Source organism: Podarcis bocagei (genome assembly GCF_964188305.1).
Source record: "Podarcis bocagei genome assembly, chromosome: 1".
Lineage (NCBI taxonomy): Eukaryota > Metazoa > Chordata > Lepidosauria > Squamata > Lacertidae > Podarcis > Podarcis bocagei.
Window position 1 is genome coordinate 95257469 of NC_138125.1, and position 26823 is coordinate 95284291.

At 44.7% G+C, this 26823-nt stretch overlaps 1 protein-coding gene across 6 annotated transcripts in view; it reads right to left on the reverse strand.

The window, feature by feature from the left end:
- Nucleotides 1–22017, reverse strand: part of ADCY5 (adenylate cyclase 5) — a 194110-nt gene extending 172093 nt beyond the window's left edge. For 2 of the 6 annotated variants that reach the window (XM_081188283.1, XM_081188282.1), the window contains exon 1: nucleotides 19156–22017. In XM_081188283.1, coding sequence (XP_081044409.1) covers nucleotides 19156–20160 — 1005 coding nt within the window. In that variant the 5' untranslated portion in view covers nucleotides 20161–22017. The remainder of the gene's footprint in view (nucleotides 1–19155) is intronic. The other 4 variants (XM_081188286.1, XM_081188285.1, XM_081188287.1 and 1 more) reach the window with 3 other exon arrangements.
- Nucleotides 22018–26823: the final 4806 nt, after the last annotated feature.

Genomic DNA, 26823 nt, shown 5'->3' on the forward strand with positions numbered 1-26823 from the left:
CATCCAACCAAGTCTCTGTTACACAAGCCAGGTCAAATCCTCCATCCATGATCAAGTCATGGATGGCAGTGGTCTTATGAATCATTGACCTGGCATTGCACAGCAGCACCTTCAGGCTATGTGGGTATCCCTTGCTGATTCTAGTATCCGTCCGGACAGGACCAGACCCGGAGGCAGGGATAGTTCTCAGACAACGACTAAACCTGCCTCCTCTGTAATGACATGGTCTGGTCTTAGCGTAACTCCTCCTCCTACCCGTGATCACTGAGATCGGTTGTCCCAGCACATCCCCCTCTGTGGAACATACCCCAGCCATTTTGTTGGCTGGGACCCACTCCCCGGCAGCCCTGACCCTTCCCCTTAAGAACAAAATAAGACCTTAAAACAATAAAAAACCCCAGAAAACAAAAAAACAATACAAATGAAAAACTATAAAAATTACAAATCCACTAAAAATCCATTAAAATCAAACAAATTCCCAACTAAACATCCATCCCACCCCCATCCCCGTCCCCGCATATACAAAAAAATAAAAGGAAAAGGAGCATTTTAAAACATTTTAAAAAGAACTCTGCGCCCCTCCGGATCCCCCTGGGCTGCAGCAGCAGTGACAGCAACCGTCCCTGTGAGGCCTGTCAGGCCCTGCCCTGGGCCAGGTGGTGAGTGGCAGGAAGGAGCAGGGCCCTCAAACACTCACACAGGAGAGTCCTCCTGGGCAGCAGACGCAGCAGTCCCTGTGAGGCCTGTCAGGCCCCGCCCTGGGCCAGATGGTGAGTGGCAGGAAGGAGCAGAGCCCTCAGACACCCACACAGGAGAGTCCTCCTGGGCAGCAGACGCAGCAGTCCCTGTGAGTCCTTCAGGCCCCGCCCCGGGCCAGGTGGTGAGTGGCAGGAAGGAAGGAGCAGGGCCCTCAGACACCCACACAGGAGAGTCCTCCTGGGCAGCAGAACGCAGCAGTCCCTGTGAGTCCTTCAGGCCCCGCCCCAGGCCAGATGGTGAGTGGCAGGAAGGAGCAGGGCCCTCAATATTCACACAGGAGAGTCCTCCTGGGCAGCAGACGCAGCAGTCCCTGTGAGTCCTTCAGGCCCTGCCCTGCGCCAGGTGGTGAGTGGCAGGAAGGAGCAGGGCCCTCAGACACCCACACAGGAGAGTCCTCCTGGGCAGCAGAGCGCAGCAGTCCCTGTGAGTCCTTCAGGCCCCGCCCCAGGCCAGATGGTGAGTGGCAGGAAGGAGCAGGGCCCTCAGACACCCACACAGGAGAGTCCTGTGGTTAAACCACAGAGCCTAGGACTTGCCGAACAGAAGGTCAACGGTTCAAATCCCCGCGACGGGGTGAGCTCCAGTTGCTCGGTCCCTGCTCCTGCCAACTTAGCAGTTTGAAAGCACGTCAAAGTGCAAGTAGATAAATAGGTACCGCTCTGGCGGGAAGGTAAACGGTGTTTCCGTGCGCTGCTCTGGTTCGCCAGAAGCGGCTTAGTCATGCTGGACACATGATCCGGAAGCTGTACACTGGCTCCCTCAGCCAGTAAAGCGAGATGAGTGCCGCAACCCCAGAGTCGGTCACGACTGGACCTAATGGTCAGGGGTCCCTTTACCTTTATGTATAAATAAACCATGTATCATAAAGACACCATAGCCTCTGTTGTGCCCCATTATCCCAGGACCAGGAGGTAAAAATATGGGTTGGAGAAAAGCCAATCAGTCCCTCCTGTGATGGTTTAAATCATAAAGGGGCACTGCCTCTTGTAGTTTAAATTATCCTTTCTGGGTAGGTGGGGGACTTGGTAGAAGCACATCTAAATGCAGGTCTGATCCAAGCCCAATTTTCCTACTTTAAAACCCAGGCTGAAGGGTGGCAAGCATTAAAGCCAGACAACTCCCTTAAGGCTAACTTCCAGCCTAGTCAGTTGAGACACTGCACTTGGCAGACCTCTCTTCTAAGGGAGCAAAATGGTAGCATGAGATGTGCATCCCTCAGCCACAACTACTTTGGGAGGAAGGTGGTGAGGATTGAACACGCCCCATCCATCTCAATACTGCAACTGCAAAGCAAAGATAGGGGGACCTTTACCAAAGAAGCTTGGCTCTTCCCTATTTGGACTCTTACCATATCCACAGACAAAGGACTGACTTGTCAAATACAGGGAATTTTATTCCCAGATTTTAAAGAGTTGAGTGCTTTTTGTTGTTGTTGTTTTCTTTAAGTGCAAATTTAATATCGCTGATGAGCAAAAACATACCTAGCTAATATTCAGGTAAGTAGGTGACTTTATAGAGGAAATTCTAAAAGGAGACCTTGCTTATGCCCTCAGTGGCCATGGAAACAATAAGCATGATCCAGTTTAACACAGATCTGGGAAGAAGTGCCAAAAGAGATTTCTTGGCCTTGTAGACAATGTTTCATTGTGTCTCATAGAATGTAGTTTTGTTAAAGGCCTTCACTGTGATCTGCAAGATGGCGTGTACACTCATGAGTATAGATGGACAATACTCACGTATTCTACTAAAGCTATCAACACAACATTAGCATTCAGTAACATGCAGTCCTCTGTAACTCATATCTTAAAATAGCTGCCTGTCCCCGAGAGTATTCCAGAGTTTGCCAACTTAAAAGAGGCAGAATAGGAGGAATACAAATAATAAACAGTGGTACCAATCTTTTCTTAAGGGCACCAGCCAAATGTTAAGGTCACCACACCAGCTCTTTAGAGGCTAGGTCAGGAACAAGTGTGACAAAATTAGAGCTCTAGATGACCCTGCAGAATTCTATGATTCTAAAACATACTTTTCCTGGATATCTAATCAAACCAGTGATCCAGCCACAACTTTCCTGCCATTAGGTGAGCCCCACAATGTTTTCGTTTTAAATCACTTCAACAAAACAGCCAGCTTCCTTGAGTAGCAGCAAAACAGATGGCAGCATCACATAAAGTGTTAGGTAAATTAAATTAGTATATTCAAAATAGCTCCCTCCTTTGAGATCCTCCTTCAATTATACTCATTTAGAGATAAGAAGAGACAGACATTAAGAAACCAGAATACACCTGGGTTGTTTGCACTTGCTTTACTAATTGGCAGACTGGGATAATAAATAGCTCTCAAGTGCACCACAAGAGAAACCTGGAATTACTGTTACCCTATGTAGAAAGTTGAACAAGTGTTGACAGTCCAGTCTCATGATACTGGCATTTCTAATTTTACCAAACAGTTCAGAATGCAGGTCTGGCTGGCTAAACTGTGCTGCAAAACACTGCTGTTCTGCAGGCCAGCTAGAGAGAAATAAGGAAAGAGCAATAGCTCAGTGGTACAGCATACAGGGATCAGCAAACTTTTTCAGCAGGGGGCCGGTCCACTGTCCCTCAGACCTTGTGGGGGACCGGACTATATTTTGGAAAAAACCGCAAACGAATTCCTAAAACAAATAACCCAGAGATGCATTTTAAATAAAAGCACACATTCTACTCATGTTAAAACACACTGATTCCCAGACTGTCCACAGGCTGGATTTAGAAGGTGATTGGGCCGGATCCGGCCCCTGGGCCTTAGTTTGCCTACCCATGGCATACACCTTGCATGGAAAAGATTACAGGTTCAATCACCTGCATCTCCAGGTAGGGCAGGGTCAGACTCTAATCTAAAACCCAGGAGAGCCACTGCGAGGCAGTGTAGGCAATATTGCACTAGATCAGGGATGTCTAACCGGTCAATCACGATCGACAGGTCGATCCCCGGATGTCTGCTGTCAATCGCGTGCTCCCTAGCAATTGCTCTCCAAATGCAATGCATTTAATGTCTGCACCCTGGCGTTTTCTCTGTCTTTTTTTTTTTTTTTTTTTTTGCAGCAGCAGCAAGATCTGATACGGAAGCTGGCTAAATCGCAGTGTCGCAGTTTTCAGTGAGTGATTCCCCCCTCCCTTAATTATCATAACTAGTTTTGTCCCCCCCCCAAAAAAAGGTTAACAACTTTGGTTTTGCTCCCCCTTTCCCCCCTCCATGGGTAGATCACTGCCAGTGTTTTTATACTGGGAATAGATCAGTGTCTCTTGGGAGTTGGACGTGCCTGCACTAGATGAAGCAATCGGTCAACTGTTTAAAAACTATATTCAATAGACAGAATGGATACAAACAACCATTTATTAACTACCATAGTGCCTTGCCAAGGAGTGGCAATAAATTTAAGACTCCCCTACTTGCTTAGATTCCACTCTCCACCTGGCAAGATAGTGCCAAGATACTGTCTAAAAAGAATCTCTTACACAAACTAAACCCAAATCTATAACACCCATGCATGAGATGGCCCCAATTGATACTTGATATTATTTATATACTCCCAGCGGCGTAGCGTGAGTTGTCAGCACCCGGGGCAACGCAAGTAATTTGCGCCCCCTAACCCGGGGCAAGGCAAGTAATTTGCGCCCCCCCAACCCCTAACCTGCGAGTTGCCGCTGGCGCTGCCGCGCAAACAACGCTGCTTGCCCGGAGGAGGATGGAGGCAGAAGCAGCCGCCGCCTGTGGCTGGGCCGAGGGGATGGCGGCGGCAGCAGGGTGCAGAGGCTGCCCGTGCCCGGCCAGGCGTCGGTGGCGGCGTCGGCGCTGCTGCAGCGGCTGCTCCTCCTGCGAGCAGTGAGCGGAGCGCAGCCACAGCGACGGCGGGGCGCGCGCGCGCGCTAGGGCGCAAGGCTGGCGGTGGCGGCGGGGAGCCCGGCGGAGGAAGGAACTTGTCCCTTCCCTCTGGACTCGCGCCCCCCCAGATGTTGCGCCCGGTGCGGCCGGCACCCCTGGCACCCCCCACGCTACGCCACTGTATACTCCTAATTATGCAGGGACGCGGGTGGCGCTGTGGGCTAAAGCCTCAGCGCCTAGGGCTTGCCAATCGAAAGGTCGGCGGTTCGAATCCCCGCAGCGGGGTGCGCTCCCGCTGCTCGGTCCCAGCGCCTGCCAACCTAGCAGTTTGAAAGCACCCCCGGGTGCAAGTAGATAAATAGGTACCGCTTACCAGCGGGAAGGTAAACGGCGTTCCATGTGCTGCGCTGGCTCGCCAGATGCAGCTTTGTCACGCTGGCCACGTGACCCGGAAGTGTCTCCGGACAGCGCTGGCCCCCGGCCAATAGATGTGAGATGGGCGCACAAACCCCAGAGTCTGTCAAGACTGGCCCGTTCGGGCAGGGGTACCTTTACCTTTACCTTTAATTATGCAATGATGTAAGTGTGGCATATCAACTTATGTTACAAACATTTCTACACACTCACACCCAAATTTTGACTCCACAACAACCTTGTGAAATAGGGAAATAGTGCCTGAATTTGGATCTCCAAAACATGTGTGACACAGCAGAATCAGTCTACACTGCACAGGTTCCCACTGTGGCAGCCTCACATTATGTTTACTAGAAAGTCAAGGTTGATGTTCAAGGGATTCTTCAGTCTTACATTACATTTATCAACTGGATCGTTTTACTTGTCCAGTTCAGCCACATCATTCTGGATAGATCAAAAGCCATATGAATAAGACAGCTTTAACTGTAAGCACACACACACACTATGGTGATTTAAGATGTCCAAGGCAACAACATTGTAAGATATATAGATACTAAAGCCAATAAAAAAATTAAGTATTTTCAAATCTCGTGTGATCGGAGAGAACTCCACAGGCTCATGATCCATTTCAGGGCTCAATACAAGGTGTTGATACTCACCTATGAAGGCCTACATGGTTTAGGAACAATGTATCTCCAAGGACATCCTCTCCTGAATCAACCTACACATGGACCCAAGTCACCTGCCCATGACATCCTCCTCCTCCTATCTAACCTGGAGGGGGCAACCAGGGACTGGACATTTTTTATTGTGGGACTCTTTGCATTGGGAAGCTTGTTCAGCACCTATGCAGTTATCCTTTTGGCACCAGGCAAAGTCCTTTTCCATTATTCCAGGCTTAAGCTTCTTGGTCCCACTTTTAATTGTGGTCCCTGTCATTTTATTTTTTAGATGGCTATTTTATCTGGAAACTGATGTCAAAGGGCAGTACACAAATGTATCAGTCTGTAAACATGTGCTTGAATCTCTTTGCACTTAAGTCAGCAGGATTTTAAAGTGCTGAGCTACAGCTGGATCAGTAAACAAGAGCTACTCGTTAATATTCAGCGTTGATGAATATATTAAAAGGGAGTGCTACACAGAGTGGGAAGGCCAGAGTCTACCTTCCACACACAACAGCATCACTCTGGAAAAAAGAAAATAACACAGAGGTGGACTTCCCCTTAAAAGCTGCTGCTCATTTAAACATGGAACTCATTATTGCTCTGTCTTCTCACAAAATCCCCAAACCCTGAGGCAAGCTTTGGGCACCTGGGGAGAAATAATGAAACAAGCCGTGTAATATCTCTGACTGCCTGGTTTTGACAGAAGGATTTAATTATAAGCCAGGCAGAGACTACAGGGTGTAAAGGTAGAAACACAAATTAAAGTTCTGACAAATCTAATGCCAGGTCAGAAAGAAGTGCACAGTACAATTATAATCAAGGGCATCTAACCAAATTCACTTTTGTAAACAAAAGAAACCTAACCGATTTTGGCGTACATGATATAATTGCTAAATAAACAACATGGGATTGCTGCTCCAAAGCCATCCAGCAGTCAAGCAGGCAGCAAACACCAGGCAAGGATGGCTTGTACCTTCAAGAAATGAGGATGCTAACCTATCCTGAACCAATTTATACCAATTGCATCTTGCCTCAACTTCAACACAGAGCCACTCCTATCTGCTCCATCACAAGGAAACACCTCCCTTTAGCCATAATAGCAAATGTTCATGAGTAGCATGCCTTTGAATACCAGGCAGTGTGGGAAGGTGGGAGGTTGCAGAGAGTCTCACTAGAGAAGAAGAAGAAGAGTTTGGATTTGATATCCCGCCTTTCACTCCCTTTAAGGAGTCTCAAAGCGGCTAACATTCTCCTTTCCCTTCCTCCCCCACAACAAACACTCTGTGAGGTGAGTGGGGCTGAGAGACTTCAAAGAAGTGTGACTAGCCCAAGGTCACCCAGCAGCTGCATGTGGAAGAGCGGAGACGCGAACCCGGTTTCCCAGATTACGAGACCACCGCTCTTAACCACTACACCACACTGGCTAGAGAAAGACACAGAAAAGGTATTTGAAACAATAAAATGGGTTTACAGTTTAAAAAACAGTTCCATGGCTCATGAGCTTCTCTGCAGTCTTCAGTTTCTGGGAGTGCCCATGGGAAAGACATGCAATGCCAAGAGGCATCATCATTGGCCAAAGACATTCTGAACCTGGAAACATGGCAAGAAGGATGTGGCAGGGAGGATGCTGAGGGCCTTGTAGTGTCTTGGAGCCAGTACAAGCTGGAAAAAGGGAAGTGGAACCCTCAGTCACCTTGTCTAAAATTAGGATAAAAGCTGCCACCACCGAATTTTCAAAAAAAAAAAAATCCTCCCTTCCATAATGGTGGTGCTCCCCCCCCCAACCATCACACAAATAACTAAGCAGATTTAGAAAAAGGAAAAAGAATAGTGGGGAGATGAAAGTGATAGGATAAAAACAACAGTGGAAGAGAGAGCAGTGTTTTCCTTCATTCCAGCAGCAGCTCCCTAGCCAAGAGGCCTGAGCTGCATCGTAGAGGAGAACGAAGTAGCCAGGGACAGATATGAGAAATTAATCACTCATCCGTAATTCACTCGCTCCTCAGTAACTCAGCACTTCATCATCTCTCTTTTCTAGTAGATCTCAGGGTTCTAAGTAAAAAAAAAAAAGTAGGGATCCTGCATTTGCAAGTGTGCCCATCCCTAGTTTAGATATAGCCACCTGAGATGTTTCTCTCGCTTGTTGGATTATTGTATGTAGTCATATTCTGGTGTTGAATAATTATCCATCAAAGATCCCTAGTGCATCCTCTGTCTCCCCCTGCTCCCCACCCCCCACTTAATTGAGGGAATGACTATTAAGCCAGCTGAAGTAGCTGAATACCTCTGTAGATGAAACCATTTTCTCAGTCCTGTAGACATTTCTCTCTTCAATATTTCTGAGAAGTGACTGGTTTCATGGAAGCATAGAGGCTACTCTGGTAGCAGGTTAACAACCTGCTGCTTGCATTATCTGAGAAATACAGAACTACCCAACACTTCAGTCATTTCTGCTTTCCAACTGAGCTATGCTTCTATTTGCTTTATTTGTTTTATAAGGCAGCGATCTTAGACAAGCAATAGCACAACAGATTATGCAACCTTTGAAATCCCTCCCTTTCCTCCCAGATTACAGTTCTATATTTCTGAGTAGCTTGAAGGTGACAGGAGCCTGATTTAAAAAAAAAAAAGTCTTGTCTTCTGGAGTGTTGCAAAAGCTGAATAATAGCCAATTCCACAGTTGTCATCCTGAGATGACAAAGCAAATAGCAATCTAGGAAATGCTTAATCAAAGGAAGAAAGCATGCATATGTAATACATACATGCATACATTAATCCAAAGACGAAGACAAGAAAGCTTATCTCACCTCTCCAGTGCTGGTTCTTTAGGTGTGGCAGCTGAAAAAAACCTGTTACACAAAATTCATGTAACATTGTCAGAGACTCTTCTCTATCGCTTCCTAGACATGACATTGCAGATAGAGAATACTAACAACAGGAAAGATGGAACAAATCATTTGCCCAGCTGCCTTCATTGGGAACAGGATATCTGTTTTAAATAAGGAATGTTCATTTCCCTCTTCAATTATCACTGTTTTTGTCTCTTCAGACTAATACACCTCAGACTAATACACTGCAAATTTTACATTACAGAGCTGTTCAACACTTCTCTATGACTTCAGGCACTCTTGGAGGTTTCAGAAGTTTGTGGGGTGAGTCAAAGAATTCCCACTGTCTGTTGCAAAAAGAAAGAAGTCATGTGCCAACTAAAAACCATGGCAGACAGATATGCAAGGGTGACAAAAAATAAAATAAAAATTAAATAGAGGGGGAAATTACTTTAGTAAAAACTGCCTTGCTCCTTGAAGGCAATATAGAATATTGTTACAAACGTTGGGTGCCACCCCCACTCTCTGCAAGACTCTGTGGGGGTCCAGGCATTCACCCAGGGTCTGTGTCCCTTTGGAGAATTGAGACACAGTGAAGAGTGTTGTAGCTTTAAAACAGTATTTCCCCCCCACCTTCAGTCTGAATGGAGGGAGTCAAGATCTTACAGTCAAGATCATTTCAGTGGGGCTTGTCCCCCACAGCAGTGCAACCCTGGAGCAGTGCCGAAGCTACATGCTCTGGCACCGGGGGCGGAGAGGGGGCGGAGGCGTGGCTGGCATGGCGTGCATCCTGGGGGCATGGCATGCCACCCACAGGGTCGCGGTGCGCTGTTTGCGGGGGCATGGCGCCTGGCACTGTGGGGGGTGCATGGTGCATGTCTGGGTGGCAGCTGCGATGGTACCGCCTCCCTTATGGTGCCAGGGGCAGTGTGCTCCCCTGCCCCCCCATTCCTCCGCCAGTGCCCTGGAGTCAATGTCATCTCTCTCAGCCAGTCTGCCCAAGATGGATCCCACTCCCACCCCCTTTTCTTCCCAACACACCTTGCTAAAGACTTTCTTTTCCTGACACTTCCAACCCATACCCCATCACCATGGCAGCCTCTGTCTGCCCAGACCCAGCCTCTCAGATGGGCCATCAATCCCTTTTGTCATGTTGATGCCTCTATCCCAGGTGAAGTCCTGGACTTAGAAAGAAAACTTAGCCTATACTTTTCCACTGACCTCCAATCTTCCCATCAATTCTTCAAATAATCAAAATCCTGCCAATTATTAATTTCTAGGGTTCAGGGGTGTCCACCCCAAAATCTGTAATTTTAACAATCACTGGTATTCGGAGCAGAGCATTAGCTGATATTAATGCACAGGAGTTTGACCAAACTGCGGGAGGCAGTGGAAGACAGGAGTGCCTGGTGTGCTCTGGTCCATGGGGTCAAGAAGAGTCAGACACGATTAAATGACTAAACAACAACAACAATGCACAGGAGAATCCTAGGGGAAAACTATGACAAGATACTCAGGACCCAGATTGCAAGAATTTTAATTTCCCCCCTTCTCCAATGTTTGAACTACAACTCCCATCAGGCCCAACCAGCAGGGCCAAAATGGCCATGGATGATGGTGTTTTAGACCAACAACAGCCAAAGGGCCACAGATTCCCATTCCTGCTTTAAGGGAAAAACCCACACCTTAAAAGTTGAGTCTGGGAAGAAAATGGTAACCAATAAAGACAATTTAAGCTTATCATATACTGCCTATTGAAACTTCTACCCAACAATAGATGGGCATGGCATTTTGGATCAGTTAATGTTTCTGGGATTTATTCAGTGGGTAGATCATTGCTTAAATACTGATTTAAGGGGTTCATTAGATTACTGTAAAGTAAGATCTGTCCAAAAATAAAAGCTAAAATAATAGCAAATACTATTTTGGAAAAACCACCAAAGAGAACTAGTAATTTCTGCAATACAGCGCACTGTACAAGCACTGAACTTTTGACTAGTTACTCCAAAACAAACAAAGACAGTGTCACAGGCTGTTTTATTACTACTTCCTCTGAATTACAGCAATAACCTGAAAGACACAGAGTTTACATTAATCTTAAAATGAAAAATAAATGGTCATACGTATTATCAGCACTCAGTCCTGTGGAGCTTGTGACATATTGCATTTATTTATATATTTTACCTGCCTTCACTTGAAACGTCAGGGTGGATTACATCATATATTTATAAATAAAGAAATCAGTTATTTATTTAGAGCATTTGTTCCCTGCAAAAAGGCTCCCATACTAGCTTTCATAGTGTCATTTAAAAGAAGGCAGCTCTTGCCCATATCTTACAGTTAACAACAAAAACAAAAAAGCCCCACATCATGCAAGGGAAAGGGAACCGGGGGGGGGGGGGAATCAAACAGGCATCAATTCTTAAACCGTAATAAACCCCACCCATAACTCCTAAACAATATCCATGCACCAGCATTAATCAGCCATTCAACATAAAGAGTTCTCTGTAGACCTGTACACTGCCTTCCCATGTGCATTTTAATGTTTTGCAGAGGATGACGTCTAAAAAGAAGTCTAGAAAAAGATGTGAACCTGCCAGCATGAGTTGTTCTCTTTCCTCCTATAGGGAAAAGATTTGATCTGAATGTTATTATAAACTAACCATGCATGAAGGGGCAGATGAAGAGTACAGTAACGACTTCCTAGATTTTTGGACCTATTTAACAAATAACGTTTGGGAGAGCCCACATTTTTGCTCTCATGATCTTTCATACAACCTTTAGCTGATATTGGATTTCCTCTATGGTTATTTTACTCCCTGTCCCAACAGCACCTTCCCTGAAGTGCAGGGTGGTCCAGCCTTACATACCAAATGGACTGCAACAGCCTGCTAAGCAAGGCACAGGGTTTTGGGAAGCAGGCCTGAGACTCTGGAAGTTCCTAGAACCCTCTCACCTGCTCCTCAAAGCTGGGAAAGTGCTAACTAGATTTTGGAAAGGACACTGTGAGAGCCCTCAAACCCAGCACTTTGCTTAGCTGGCTTTGGAAAGGCAGCACAAGGGCTGGCGGGGGGGGGGGGCACCAAGTGTTTCTGAGGGCCACGGAAAGAGGCCTCGAGGGCTGCATGCGGCTCTTGGGTCACATGTTCGATTATCATGGCTTAGTGTTTTTGGAAGATGGAGAGTGGGTCTGTGCTTTTTGCATTTCATCAGGCAAGCTTGTCTGCTTCCAGGAGATGCCTTAAATAGGCTACAAATAGGCTCACATAGCAACAATATAAGAAAAATGTAGCCTATCTTTTAATGTCTTCCAATCGTCATGGACAAGCCATGACAATTCTGACACCTTGGGTTAATATTTTACAAATTTACAATCTTTTTAAACTCATTACTCACCAAAGATCCCAAGTCTCTCTCAACGTAAAGGGAATATATACACTCCTCAAGTAACTTTTCCTATCTTGTTTCAATATGCTTTTCTGCCTCTATAATCTAGTGCAGGGATGTCCAACAGGTTTTGGTAGATTGCGGTCTATCGCTGGCTCCCTTCCCTTAGAGAAGTTAAAATAGACTCCCCCCCCTTGCCCCGTGTTCCATTGCTTCATCAGTGACAATTAGGTGAGCGACGTTTCCCCTTCCTGCCTAAAAAAGCTCAACAACTTTGCCCCGAACCCCCCCCCCCGCAAAACACGGGACTTTCCTCCCTAAAAAAAAAAATCTTAACAGCTTTGCCCTGAAACCCCCCCCCCAAAAAAAGGGGTTTTTATTCTGTGAGTAGATCGCTGTCTCATAGGAGTTGGCCATCCCTGATTTAGTGAACATTCTCACTGTTCTTGCTCATAAATTAGCTGGACTGCAGGGAAGGTGTTAAAATGATGTTTGCTTTCTTATATTTCACTTTTCATCTTAAGCAGCTAATAGCTATAGCCTCAATGTAGTAATTTCATCTGTTGTATTATAATCATTTTAATCTAACACATTGTTTATTTTGAATCATACTTTCACTGTTTTAAATAGGTATCTACAATATTTCACCACTTGTCCATTATATTTAGGAGGTACTCTCCTTTTCCTACTCATATTGAAATACTGCCCCTCAATGAGGCCAAACTTAGATTCACAAAATGTTTAGAGGAATGAGTACCCCTGTGTTCCCCCAAGAAAAAAAAGCACTGTATTTAAGAAATGCTAAGCTCTCTTAGTTGTGGCTCTGGCTTTTGGTCACTGTCCATATTCCCAATGGAGCAAATTAATACAGACTGAATTTAAAAAATGATTTTTCACAATGCATTGTGGAGAGGCAGGGTCTGAATCATTCCCTTCAGGTTCTGCAGTTGCAGTCAGCAAAAGTAGGGCATCTGTAATGCCCTGGGGAATTGCCGTATATAACTGATGGGCTGCATTTGGCTTGGTGGGTCACAAATCGCACACAAGTGCCTATATGGAAAATATGAAGTCTTGCATTTTTTAAGATTATAAAAAAATGAACTATGAATGTGCAGTTCTAACAGTTTGTGAATGTGCAGTTCTAACCATTTATTTTCTCCTTTTAAAAAAAGGCTTAATTCTTTGAGCATTAGCTGAATGATTCTATAGAATCTCATAATATGCCACTTCTCAATGGATTAACTTGTTCATATACATGCAGAGGCTCATGGCACATTCACACATGTCACCACTTGATGCTGCAGCCATCTGGCAGTTGATCAAAAGGTTGGTGGTTTGTGTCCACCCAGGTATGGCAGTGGGCAGTATTCCTGCATTGCAGGAGGCTGGACTAGATGACAGCTGGGGTCCCTCCCAACTTTTTGGTTCTATGATCTGTGCCCTAGTCATCAAATTCAAAGAGCACAAGCTATTCTGTAGTGAGCTTGCAGAAACAAGCTCATTTTATGTGATGGTGATAATGACATTCATAAGACTTTTGTATCTATAATTGCCCTTTATAAACAGATTTTTAAGATATCATTTATCCATTCAGATATAGAATGATGTTCCCTTTTAAAGACTTGGCAAGTGAACAATGCTTCAGTGTCTCAATTAATTTGGGTCAGTTTTCAGTGAGCATGTTCGCTTGGCAGGGGGGTGGGGTGGGGGAAAGCTGGGTTCAAAGGACAATATCATTACCAAGTATTTAAAGAATTAACTTAGCAAAATGCTAACAGAGAGTGAAAGACATGCTAACTGCAAAGGTTAATCAACAGTTGTGAAATAATGAAATTAATATGTTCTAAAGCAGAGGTGGCTAACCTCTCTCAGGGCTCCATTAAGGACTGGCTATTCCTCCACAGATCACATGACAAAAACGTGCATACACTCATGCAGCCACACATTCCACAGATAGGGGACAGATAAACACTTTGCATACAGAGACACAGAGACATTGCTGGGGATAGCAGAGAGACGCAGCAGAGACACTGTTCTGGGGGAAGAAAACCCAGGTTGCACAACTACAATTTTTGTTTTAAACTATAAAAAGTTTAGAAGACAAAGATCAGCTATTAAATGTGGTTGTGGGTTTTACTACCGAGCAAGGGATCACAATGAAGAATATGTGTAGACCACCAGATAGCAGGAAGCCCTCATTCCTATCTGATAAAACCACGATCCAATTAAAAGGACAGGCTGCTTGCTTCCTGCAGAAGGATAATCTTGGCTTCTCTGTATTTAACCAGAGACAAATAGGTGATTAACTGACAATATTCAGATGGTCTGCTGAATGCCAACTCTAGAGCTTTTCTTGCAACAGTTAATAGTAGGCAGTAAATTAAGTTCAGTTCAACATTTATAAAATAAGGCACACCATGACACTTCTATTTCTGTTACATAGCATCACAGACTGTCCCTCCCCTCCCTGACACACATCTTTTTAAGACAGGAACTTCAATTCTGGCATGCAGATTGCCAATACAGTGCCCAAGGGCACCAGTGTGCTCACCGGTACTTCTTAAGACACTCACAAAAGTCCTAAGTAATTATTGGTTCAAAAAGCCACAAGAAATGCTTTCCCTGCTCAGTTCCTGTTTGCACTACCTCAGCCTCTTCTGCATTGAATATGCCCCCTTAAACATACCACATTTTATTGGGTGCCTGGATATTGGATTGCCATCCATTCTGAACAGCGGAGAGGTGCAAAGAGTTTTTCTCTGTGAGCAGGTGTAACAGTGGCAATATAGATATCCCCCCCCCCACCCTCCCGATGCATAAATGGGGCAACAGATGCTCACAACATACTTTGTCTTTTTCTGCTCTTTTATGTGTGGCAGTCATTTCGTATTATGCCATTTTAGGACTGGCACCCATTGCACTCTCTCAAAAGTCCACATGTGCCCTCTAGCCCAAAAAGGTTGGCAACCTCTGGCTTACAGCATAAAAAGACAATTCAAGTGAGACAAAAACCATATTTTTGATTCCTAATCAGCAAAAATAGACAGGCAGTAGGAAGTGTCTATGAACCATGACTGTGTTACTATTAAGGCTATTCTGCAACACTACAATCCAATTAGATCTTACTCAACAAGCAGCACCTTGATGAGATGGTTATCTGGAATGTCAGTTGATGTTTCACTGGAAAGAACAGGCAGCTTCACTCTTTCCCAAAACAGAGACAAGCTTTCTTGGAGGGAGTTGTATGTGTGAATGATGTACCACTTACAGATTGCATGTGGCACATGTGAACTCACACGCATGCTTCCATCCATTCATGAAGGGACAAGCAGGCTATTATTACACCCATAGTAAAGCTACTCAGCATACTATTGGATCAAATATGTTTAATTAATGCAAGCCTGTAGGGTGAAGAGACACCACATGTAGCTTGTTCTCAGACTTCAAGGTCAGAGAGCGTTAAAATAGAGTATTGTTGTGACACAGCTGTTGTTAAAAGGTCTAAACAGCTGGGAGCCTAGCTTGGATCAGAGAATAATTATAAAACAAAGACACATGATGGTGCAGCTGTTTGAAAACTATGTTATCAGGACTCTGCTGGAAAAGAAAAAGGGCTAGAATAAAAACGCAATGGGCGGGGAAGCAGCAAAAGTACAGTTGCTATGACTCTCTAATTACAACCTTATTCTAGGTCACCAACAGCTAATATTAGGTTAATGTTAATTCCTATATCGCACAAAAAAAGCATATGGCCATAACACAGAAACTTATATGCAAGCAAGTAGTGCCTTCATATTTTGCTTTTGCCCTGGAACAGAGTAGTGTGTGTGGTGCATTTTAATTTTCAGTGAACTATATATTGGCACCATCCTTCAAGATGCATGCCTAGATACTTCAGCGCTGCACCAAAAATAATCTTGCCATAAAAAGAACTAACAGTACTGTACAAGAGCCTGTTAAGCTTTGAATCTGCCTCATACACATTAAGATGGAATACAATCCAGTCATATTCAAAAATAGACCCATAGAAATTAATGGCCATGACTGACTTAGGACCATTCACGTAAATGGGGTTGATTACCACCCATTGTATTCCAGTAGAATTCTGTGGAGCAGCAAACAATGAAAAGGTAGAAAAAGATGAAATGTTTAGTGCTGCCACTGAGCTTTCACCTAAAGTGAACTTTGATGTGAACTTGGAGATTCTTCCTGAAGTAAAAACATGCAAGGAATTTTGAAGAAAGAAAGAAAAAAAGAGTTATGATAAAGACTAATGAATCCTGTCAGAGTTTCCCTCCTTATATTTATGTTATTACAATGACACACTAGATTCTTGGGGACATGGTAGATTTAGATAATAAAGCAAGAGTGAAGAATAAAATGCTTGATGCAAATGTTTCTAACTTTAGAGGTCTTTGTAAATGTTGTGTAATCACAGAATCTTAAAAGAAGGGGCACACACACCTACCTGTTCTTGATATAACCATTGATTCAAATAAAGCCACAGCTATTAGCCACTCACAGTGCAATCCTATGCATGTCTTCCCATTGATTTCAACGGGCCTTACTGTGTGAAAAGGATTGCAGCATCAGCCATTAGTTTCACTACTGATCAATAGCAATATAACCCCTCAACAAGCAACTTATCAATAAGGATTTCATTAGGAAAGAATGAAATGAAGACCAAAAATAGCAGCAGCTGAAAGGCATGAAAATAATTTGATTTACTTGGCTTTTATCCATCGCCACGCTTTTTAAAATCCACAAACCAGAAAGAAAACGAAAGGAAATGTATGCATCAGTGGGGCAGTGTCAAAGAAAAATTAGATTTCCATGGTAACAAGCTACAGCCTAGGTAACAAAAATGCCTGCTAACAGTTGTGAGGCAGTTGCCGATATGGATTTTTTAGTATCAGATGGCTCTAAATATAAGCTCTTGCCTACAGCCTTAACGCACAATAGATATCATTACAAACCTTTTTTGTGTGTGGGAAAAAATCGACTTAGATTTGAAGACCTGTTCCATAGCATGAACCTAAATAAAAACCTAATAAAAAGTTCACTAAATTATAGCACAGATGGCTCACATTTTCATAGGTAGAAGCTGCAGGTTATTGCTGGCTAGCAACACTTATTTTTTACACAGCAAGTTTCAAGCATTTCACATACTTCACATACATTGGGCAGGTTCACAGATAACATCAAAATGCAGTATGTCATTTAAAAGGTCAGTCTTGGCTTGCACAGTCCCTTGTCCCTTCTCTTTATGCAGTGGCATAGCAACCCCAGTTGGGGAGCCGCCACCATTTCTGAGCTTTTTTTTGGAATAAATCACCAAAACTTCCGTACCTGATGTTTTGAGGGATGGGCAGTGGCTTTGCCCCCCTGCAATGCCTGAGACACCCACCAAAGGCCATGTCTCCCTACAGCCCCACCCCCGTGCTGCCCAGCGATCCCCCTGAGCCCCTCCTTTCCTTCACTACTGCTTTATTCATTTAGATAAATTTATTTTCCTCCTATTCAGAACAGTTCGCCATTACATCCATCAGACTATGGTTTCTTACTCTGGTTCAGAAGGTCACCATAGTTTACCACTTTATATGTTAGTACGAACTATGTTTGTACTAAATGGGGAAGTAAATAAATGAGAGCCAATTATCCAGGAACTTTACAACAATCCTATGAGGTAGTCCAGTATTATAATTCTTATATTGCTCATGGGTGACGGCCACAACTGTTAGATTTAGCAGCTTGTTTAAAGTTTCATAATGAGTTCATAACTGAGGTGAGATTTGAACCAAGGATTTGATGGCTTGCAGCTGCTGCTTTTAGCTATGAGCTTGTAAGAAATCTGGATGTGCCTGTTCAATGTCCATGAATAACAGGTAGGGGAAGATTTTACATGTTCTCTTTAGGTGATGGAGGCAAAATAAAACAATCCCAAATTGCTTAAGCCAGCAATTCCTAAAGTAATGGATATATAAACACACAGCACATGTCTTCGTTGGGTTCCTCATACAATGTAGCACAAGGGACTTCCAATTTTCTACCCAAAGAGATTCTCCCCCCCTTCCCCATGGATGGTTCTTACCAAAGTATTTGTAAACTAGTTACTTTATCTATACAATTGTGGTTGAATGCTAATCAATCATAGGTGAATGAATACTTTGCAAATAAAGCAGTATTCAGCAAAATATAATCTAGTCATGTTTAAGGAGAAATTTCTCACAGGATACTTTGAATTTTTTTGCACCCAAGGCAGTAAATATGTATGCAGGTCCAGGTATGCAGATTTCAAATGTTACCTCCTCAGGACATAAAGAGCTATGTACAATGCATCCAACCAATGTATTACTGAGTATTTTAAATATTAACTCACGTGTCCTTTTGTAGCTGTGTGTGGAGAGTCAATACTGCAACAGTGTAATCTTAACACCTGCTTCCTAACTTTATGAAGTGAATGCCTACCCATCAGAACAGCACACAACTTTTAAAGTGAAAATAGTATTCTTAAAGCTACAAGCAACCCACATGTGCACATGCACTTCCACACAGAAACTGCTATTTTTACTAAACAGAAAGACAACCCTGGGGTACTTGGTTGCTGAAAAAAATAATTCTGAAGCTTTGGTATGCAGAATATTTAAACAGAAGTTTTTCTTTCTTTCTCAAGCACTGCAGAGGCAGGAATTTCAGGTTCAATGCAAAAATGCATTATCCAAAAAATGCCATTTCTGACAATGGTGCATTGCAATGTATTTTTTTTGACTCTATACTACCCATAGTAAATAGTAAGGATACCTTCCCATGCTGCTTTAATTGCTACAAAGCAGATAAGTAGCTAGACTATTCTAATCTATATCTTCAGCAATAAGAAGCTAAATTTTGCAGCAAGTTAGGAAATCCTTATTTCTACTTCTCTGTGATTTCTAGTGAAATCAGTCCTGAATTTCAGGCACATAACAGTAAACATATTTTTAACATTTGTATTTTTCAAGGCAAACAATATCATTCAGTGTGAAGCCATGAAAAACACTGGGAATGAAACTCAGGTGATTACACAGATCATCATCATTAATAACTGCTTCACACTTCAGGGCAATCAATAAATCAAGTCCCCACAATAATAGCTGGTAGCTGCATAATTCCTAGGAAAACAACGATTTCTCAAACTGAACCAAGTCCAAATTTGTACTAGCAACCAGAAGCTGTGAAAGCATCCAAAAACCAAGCCTTACCTGTTTCAATAAGAACTTGTCTTCTGCATTGACTTTGAGAGAAATGGCCAGATGGATGGCAGACAGCACCACACCACTGATGACCGCAGCCCTCATCCTGACTGGCAGCAAGGTGTAGATGCTGTAGATGAAAAAGATAGTCCACCAGATGCCCTCCGAGGCACTTCGGGGCTGCATCAGCAAGCAGCCAACCACTTGAACGGCCAACACCACCAGAATGACAGAGTAGCACATGAGCCACATGTGGTCCTGGTGGAAATCATTGCGATTGCAGACGGCACCCAGAGCCACCATAAGCAGGATGGCCAAGGACAGCACCACCACATAGGGCACTTGGTAGTAGCCGTGAACGGTGTGGAAGAGCAGCATGACCAGGCACACTAAAACCAACACTGCCATCAGCATGGTCAGGCTGCTCTGATTAAGACGGAAAAAGTAGCGCTGGTAGAGGTGCTCCAGTTTCTCCGACTGAAACTTTTTCGACCTGAAGATCTGCAGCAAGCTACCACAGCAGCTGCCCATGGAGAAGACCATCTCAGACCGCCCTTCGCCATCCAGTTCTTCCTCCTCCTCCAACTCATCAATCTTGGCTTTGATCCGCTTCTCCTCTAGCCCCAGTTCCACACAGCGTGGATGCACCTCACTCTGCTCCACACCATAGCGTCTAGGACTCATGGCAAGCGATGGATCTCCTGCACGGCGAGAGTGCTGGCTCTTGTCAACCCCATGATCCTGCCAGGCAGACTTGGACCTGAAGCTCATCATCCTGCAGCCACTCACCCCGTGGTTCCTGCTGTTCGGTGACTCGTAGTCTTCATCACTTCTCCACCTGCTTTCCATACGGGAAGCTTTTTTTACTGAGGCCCTGGTAGAAAGAGGATAGGAATAGCCATTGGCTCTGGAGTCAGCCTCTCCCCAGGCAGAACGATGCTGTTCCGCACCTCCACCCCTGGGCACAGCAGAAGCTGCAAACCCCGGAGGGCTCACACTGTTGGAGCGGGACATGCCCTGCCAAGGCAGAAGAGAAGGGGGAGGGATTGTGGGGGCAAGTTATAAAGGAGTAGGAGGGAGAGAAATAAAATCACAAGGAATTCCACTCATAGCAAGGAAGAACCAAGACTTCTGAGCAGTTTCTCTCACCCTATGGTGGAAGGTGCAGCAGAGGAAAGACATGTGTGTGTGTGTGTGTGTGTGTGTGTGTGAGTCTTGGCCGAGTCCAAATAAAACAAAGTTCTCAGTGATAAAGGAATTCAAACCCTTAAGGTGACTGGTTCGCCAGCCAGTTGAATTCCCCTTCCCTCCAGAGGCTGCTGGGAATAGAAAAAAAAATTCAACCAGAATTTAAAGAGATCCACTGAGAGCTGGGAGGCAAGTTCCCCTACCTATGGAACTCTGGTGAGGATTCCCACTCTGTCATTTTCACAAGTCCCCAGTGCTTTGGCCATTTGTTGAAACACGACTTCCATGCATAGAAAAGCAAATGTGATGGAGGCAGCTGGGGTTTTGTTTTCTCCCGCACCTTAAGCAAAGACCACCTTCCAGTCGAAATGCATCATCAGGGAAAAAGCCACCACGATAATTCCTCTCTCTGTGTGAGGTCAAGGCGATCCTGCCGCCGCAAAAGGGACCTGCTGGTCAGAAAGGTCCTAAAGAGGCTGCATATTACAGTCGCTGATAACGCTCTCCAGGAAGCGGAGCAAAACGACCCAGTACCGTCATTCTTAATTTTGCCCCGCGGGCAACTGCTTATTTGTTGGTCATCTAGAGAGGTGGTGCAGAGGGCAGCCACAGCAGCAGCGCTGGAGGCGTTGGGAAGCCGGCTGGGTCATTGTTTGATCCCTCCTATTTAAGGAAGGTGGCCCTACAAATTGGCTTGGAGAACCACAAGCAAGCAAGCCTCCCAGACACTCCTCTTTCCCGGCTCTTCCTTCTCAAGGCGAACACGACATTGCTGCAATGGGGAAGGAATGGCATACAGCAGCAGCCCTCGAAGCCTTGAGTTAAATGTATTTATTGCAAGCTCTCGACTCAAATCGGAGACTGGAGTGCCGGAGGCATCATCCTTTTCCCTGCTCGAATGAACCAAATGGGTGGGATTGCTGAGGCTGCTGGGACGGCAGTGCTGCTTGCCCTTGGGATGGCACATGGGAGGGGGGGGAAATGTATAAAAATAAACAAGATCTACGGGGTGATTCAAATCAAGGACGGCGGGGAAGAGGTGGGGGAGGGGAAGAAGAGGCGCAGGTGGGTGATCAGAAGAGGAGAGATTCCTGCGTCTATATCATCTCTCCAGCGAACAGATCCATGGAGGGAGTCCTCCGCCAAAAAGCCGACGTTGCACTGCTGCCTCCGTGCGAGGATGCGCTGTCTCCACTGCAGGGGCCAGCAACAAGCAGCACGGCTCGCTCTCCCGCCGAAGCAGCGATGCAAAATACAAAAACAAAGCGGGTGGGGGGAATCCCACAGCACCACACAAATTTTTCCACAACGAGGGGAGGGGATGGAAAAAGACCCGCCGAGGCTGACTCCGTACTGCTTATGCACACTCCACGAGCCTCCTCCTCCTCCTCCTGCTGCTGCTGCTTCTACTGGGTCTCAATGTATCGGCGTGCGGTGTGGAGGGGGCAGCCTTCTGTGCCCCTTGCAGCCAGCCAGAAGAGTGGTCCTCAGCTCATTGCAAAGAGAAACGGCACCTCCCGCGAAGAGCCGCCGCCGCCTCGGCCTCTCCTAGCAGATAACAGGACCGGCTCCCCTCAGCGAAGCTGCAGCGGCGGCGGCTGCCTCACCCGGCCCGGCGCGCGCTCGCTGCCTCACACGCTCCTCTTTGCAGGAGAGAGGCAACCCGCCCCTTTCAAAACCAGGCTTTGTACGGCCCCTCTTCCACAGAAGCTACTGGCCGGCATGGCTCCGCCTCACGCTCGGCCCGATTGGCTGGCGACCAGCCGCCGCTTTCCGCCACAGCGCGGGCTCCAGGGAGCTGGGCGGCTGAATCGGCTTCCCTTCCAATAGGTTGCCCAGTTAGGAGGGAGGAGGGCGGGGAATGTTGGAAGCCGCGGCTGCAGCTGGCATCTGCAAAAAAAATCAGAGTCAGATAAATAATTAAAGAATGGCCGCCTCCCGCGCGCGCGAGGAGCTGGGGAGGGGGAGGGGCCCTCCTCTGGTGTAGGTTTAACTCCTTCGGGGGCATTGCCGCTGAGCCGGATCTTAGAGGAAAGCGCCCTCATCACAGCAGGGCGGAATAGGAATCACCTGCCTAAGGACTGTTGCTACGCTGATTGTATTATTTCTGTGTTTGTAAGCTCAGCTAGAATACCCACCTAGACTGAATGAGGAGCAACCTGCGTGGATAAACATACGAAGTTCCCTTTTACTGAGTCAGATCACTAGCCCAGTATTGCCTACTCTTGACTGGCAGCTGCGGTTTTTGGGCATTTCACAGCACGTGCTACCTCGTGTTGTGTGTTTTTTTAGCTGGGGAGCCAGAGGAGTTGTTTGTTCTGGTCAAACTTCAAATCTCTTTCAAGATTTAGCCAGTAAATAAATTTGCATCAAGCATCCCCAGCATCATCTACCATTTAGCTTTATTATTATTATTACTACCTGCTACCCCAATATCCAAGTGGTGTGAGTCCAGGGGTTTCAGGCACTTACCCAGGGTTTCTATTTCCCTTTGGAAATGAGGCACAGCTGAGACTGCAGTGTCTTTATGATATATGTTTTCTTTACACATACTGTATATACAACCTGAGCCTACCATGGAGGGGCTCACAGCATTCACACCCTAAGAGAGTCCTGCTTATCCCATAGCCCCCACAGCTTTGGATTCAAATGACACCAGTCATGGCTCTCCAACTTTCTTTCCAGCCAACTGCAATCCTAAAACTCAACCCTGCTCTGTCTCTGCAAACTCTTTCCCAGATGAAAGAGGGGCTCATACTCATCTGCTGTCAGGCCCTGAGTCTTTGCTTTGTGAATTGCCCATTCTCTCAGGCAATTTCCTGAACACAGGAAAGTGGTTTGGCCTGTATTTTAACAATTTGTTAAATCCAGCGTCTGACCACCAGTTGTAACACTCTAACATTAGATAAATTCTAACACCAAGACTCAAGAATTTAGAACCTGGCACCCACAAATCCTGGCACCCACAACTCATAATAATAATAATAATAATAATAACAATAATAACAATAATAAGAGTTACAACATTTAGGGCATGTGGAGAAATTATTTGGATAGGATTGTCTGCTTATGTTTTGTGCTTTGAAAAAATATTTCAGTGAGCTCTGTTGATGTCAGAGTATAAAGTTTGAGGCCTTGGGCTTATGCTCCCATTTAAGGTCTGTTTAGCAGAACTTGCTTGGTGAAAGAAAAATACGATGATTGCTTTTAATGTTTTTAGACAAGGCTTGGATAAGATAAATTAATTCTGATTTGTCTGGGAGACAACACACTCTGAATGGTTGGCGGTTCTGGACAGTTAACTGTCAATCAGATGATTTTCAGTGAGGAATGTCAATTGGGAAAGGCAGTGTGGGAAGACAGCTGAAGAGGGAAGTGAGAGGCAGAGAAAACTGAGGTGAACATGGATTATGGAGGCCTGAGTTTTAAGCTCGTTATCACAAGTGTTTAGGCTAAAATGCTGCCTTGTATAATGGTCCTATCTGAAGATTACTACACAAGTACTGTTGTTTTTTTTAAAGTCAGCTAAACTGTCCAAGCTCCCAGAAGTAAACATGGATGAAATTTTGGGTCAGTCAGAAGTGTATTATACCAAGTAGCCGGACCAGTGTGTGAGGGAATTTAGCTTGGGAGGTTTAAGGAATTTGGCCTGAGGTAAAAGCCACTTACCGGGACGCGGGTGGCGCTGTGGGTAAAAGCCTCAGCGCCTAGGGCTTGCCGATCGAAAGGTCGGCGGTTCGAATCCCTGTGGCGGGGTGCGCTCCCGTTGTTCGGTCCCAGCGCCTGCCCACCTAGCAGTTCGAAAGCACCCACGGGAGCAAGTAGATAAATAGGGACCGCTTACTGGCGGGAAGGTAAACGGCGTTTCCGTGTGCTGTGCTGGCTCACCAGATGCAGCTTTGTCACGCTGGCCACGTGACCCGGAAAGTGTCTCCTGACAGCGCTGGCCCCCGGCCTCTTAAGTGAGATGGGCGCACAACCCTAGAGTCTGTCAAGACTGGCCCGTACGGGCAGGGGTACCTTTACCTTTACCTTTAAAAGCCACTTAGATGGTGTAGTCAGCTACATTTAAAAACATTAAAGACTCCAATGTAAATATCAGTATTCTCTTATGTACATAATTTCCATTAAATAATTATGCTTAATCTTTCATCCTTTCTCCAATGTTTGTGCCTATCACACATCTGGACCTATTATACCAAACTACAAGGCTTGAAAGGTATTCTAAGAGAATGGTGGCAATGGAAATGGGTCACATTGTCACTGAGGAAGGCAGGGAGTTTCATAACAAAAAAATTGATACAGTAAACTGAGAAGTGTCAGCTAATAAGGAATGCCATCATCCTAATTAGTAGTATTGTCAGCATTCTAATAAATAGCATTTTCATTTCCTGCCCCTTCCACAAAAGTTAACCAAACACCTGGAAGAGATAGAGTAGTGAAGTGTTAAAAGTGTCAGACCAGGTATGAGGAAATCCAGGTTAAAATCCAGGCCAGTGTAGGAATCTACCTGTTCCCCCTTTCCCTCCCACCGTCTGCATGGCTGCAGATGTAGCAGAGGCCCCATCACTCCATTCCACATAGTGACAGTGGTTAGGATTGCATCTTAAGACATTGCTGCAGCACCTAGAAGAGGATATACATTTTGCAAAGTAAAACCACAGTAAATGTGGCTTTAGCTATTTGTCTCTTTTATTTATACCAATTAAGTTCTTGCATCAGCTGTTTAAGCATACATGGAATGTTCTCATGTTTATATTAATATCTTTAACATGCTGACCAATTAAAATATGACCAATTAATCAGGCAGCAATTTTATAATGTATTATATTTTACTACTTTTAAAAATTACATTTCACAAGGGAAAATGACTTTTCCAAGACAATGCCTCCTACAACACATGCATGAATCACCTAAAAAGCAAAGAAAATGTACTTTCTGCTTCAGAACGATTGTCTTATCTGCAAATTTAATTGATTAACAGAGTAGTGGGGAACAGGACGGGAATGGGAAGAAACAAAGTATAGGATCTGAAGGTGTACAGTGAGTCATGGGGCAGAAAAAAAGAGAGCAGTGATATATTTCCTTTCTTCTTCCACCCCCTTCTCCAGGTCTTTCTTTTTACAATTTCCTATCATTGGAAATGAGTTGTTAGGGTTTTTTCATTTCTATATATAAAACAGATTATAAACTGCCTCTCACATAAATATCATGGTGGTGTATAACAAAATTTCCAGAAGCATAAAATCCCATAAAAATACAGAATAATTGCAAGAATCACTGGCTCATCTTAAAAAGTTTAAACCACTGAATATGCCTGTTAACACAAACAAAAAATCTTATAGAGATTTCTGAAGGTTGGCAGAGAGGATACTTGCCAAATCTGTCATGGAAGAGCATTTCACAGCATGGGAGAATGGGCACACTTGGCCCGATCTGCCCCTGGCACACCCCGTTTTTGTCTCTAGCCATGTTGCAGCAGTTGAAGGGAAGGAATATACTACCAACATTTGGGAGTGAACAGTTGGTCAGGTGTAACTGAGTCTGCCTCGTCTGCATGAAAAATGTAAGAGTCTCTATCTGTGTAATATTTATGATGATTTTAGAAGATTATATTCATGGAGAATGCATGCAGTTTCTTGTTGTTTTTTTCCTGACATCACAGAACCCAGCCTAGTGTACTTGTGGTTCTCAAGTGGCCTCTCATTCAGCCATGGATGAAAACCAGACCAGCTAGGCTTTGGCAACGTGGTAGCCTCATGCATGTGCAGACCATACCCAGATTTTGCAGCTGATTCCTTTTTGCTGCGTAAGAAGTGGCAACCCTTCTTAAGGGTGGATATCCCCTAATTTCAAGAATTTGACTATATCATGGGAACAATCATTGTCAGAAAAGAGGAGGTGGCAACAGTTAGGGGTTGTGGAGATACAGAACACTTAATAAAACATCACATGCAAGACAAACCACCTGCCAAAAACCAAACAGACCCTAAGGAGCTTCCACACCAGCAGGGACTGCAGATGAATAAGTTTTTTTATACTAAAAGATAGTCCACGGTAGGGTGAAAACTGGGTTAAATGGCAAAAAAGTATAGGCTGCTCATTTGATAATAGTAATCATGTGGATACTGTACAAAACCTCCATTCATGAGTAGCACCAAGTCCCCAATAAACTGCTGTGTAGAAGTGCCTTATTTTTATCTAAGCATTTTGACACATATAGCTTTTATTTGGAGGCTAAAAGAAGCCACTTCTACAAATAAGCGGAATCATCACCATCATACACCAAGAAGAGCACATGGTAAACATCCTAGCTTCAGTTTGCTTACTAGGATGAATACTTTCTATTACAAACTATAAGGCCTTTGAAGTACTGGTTTCAACATTTCACATGAGGACCCCACAACTGACAAAACGACATAAATACTCTGTCTTTAATGGATGTAGAAAATTATTACCATACCACATCTTTAGTCTGAGTATTCATAA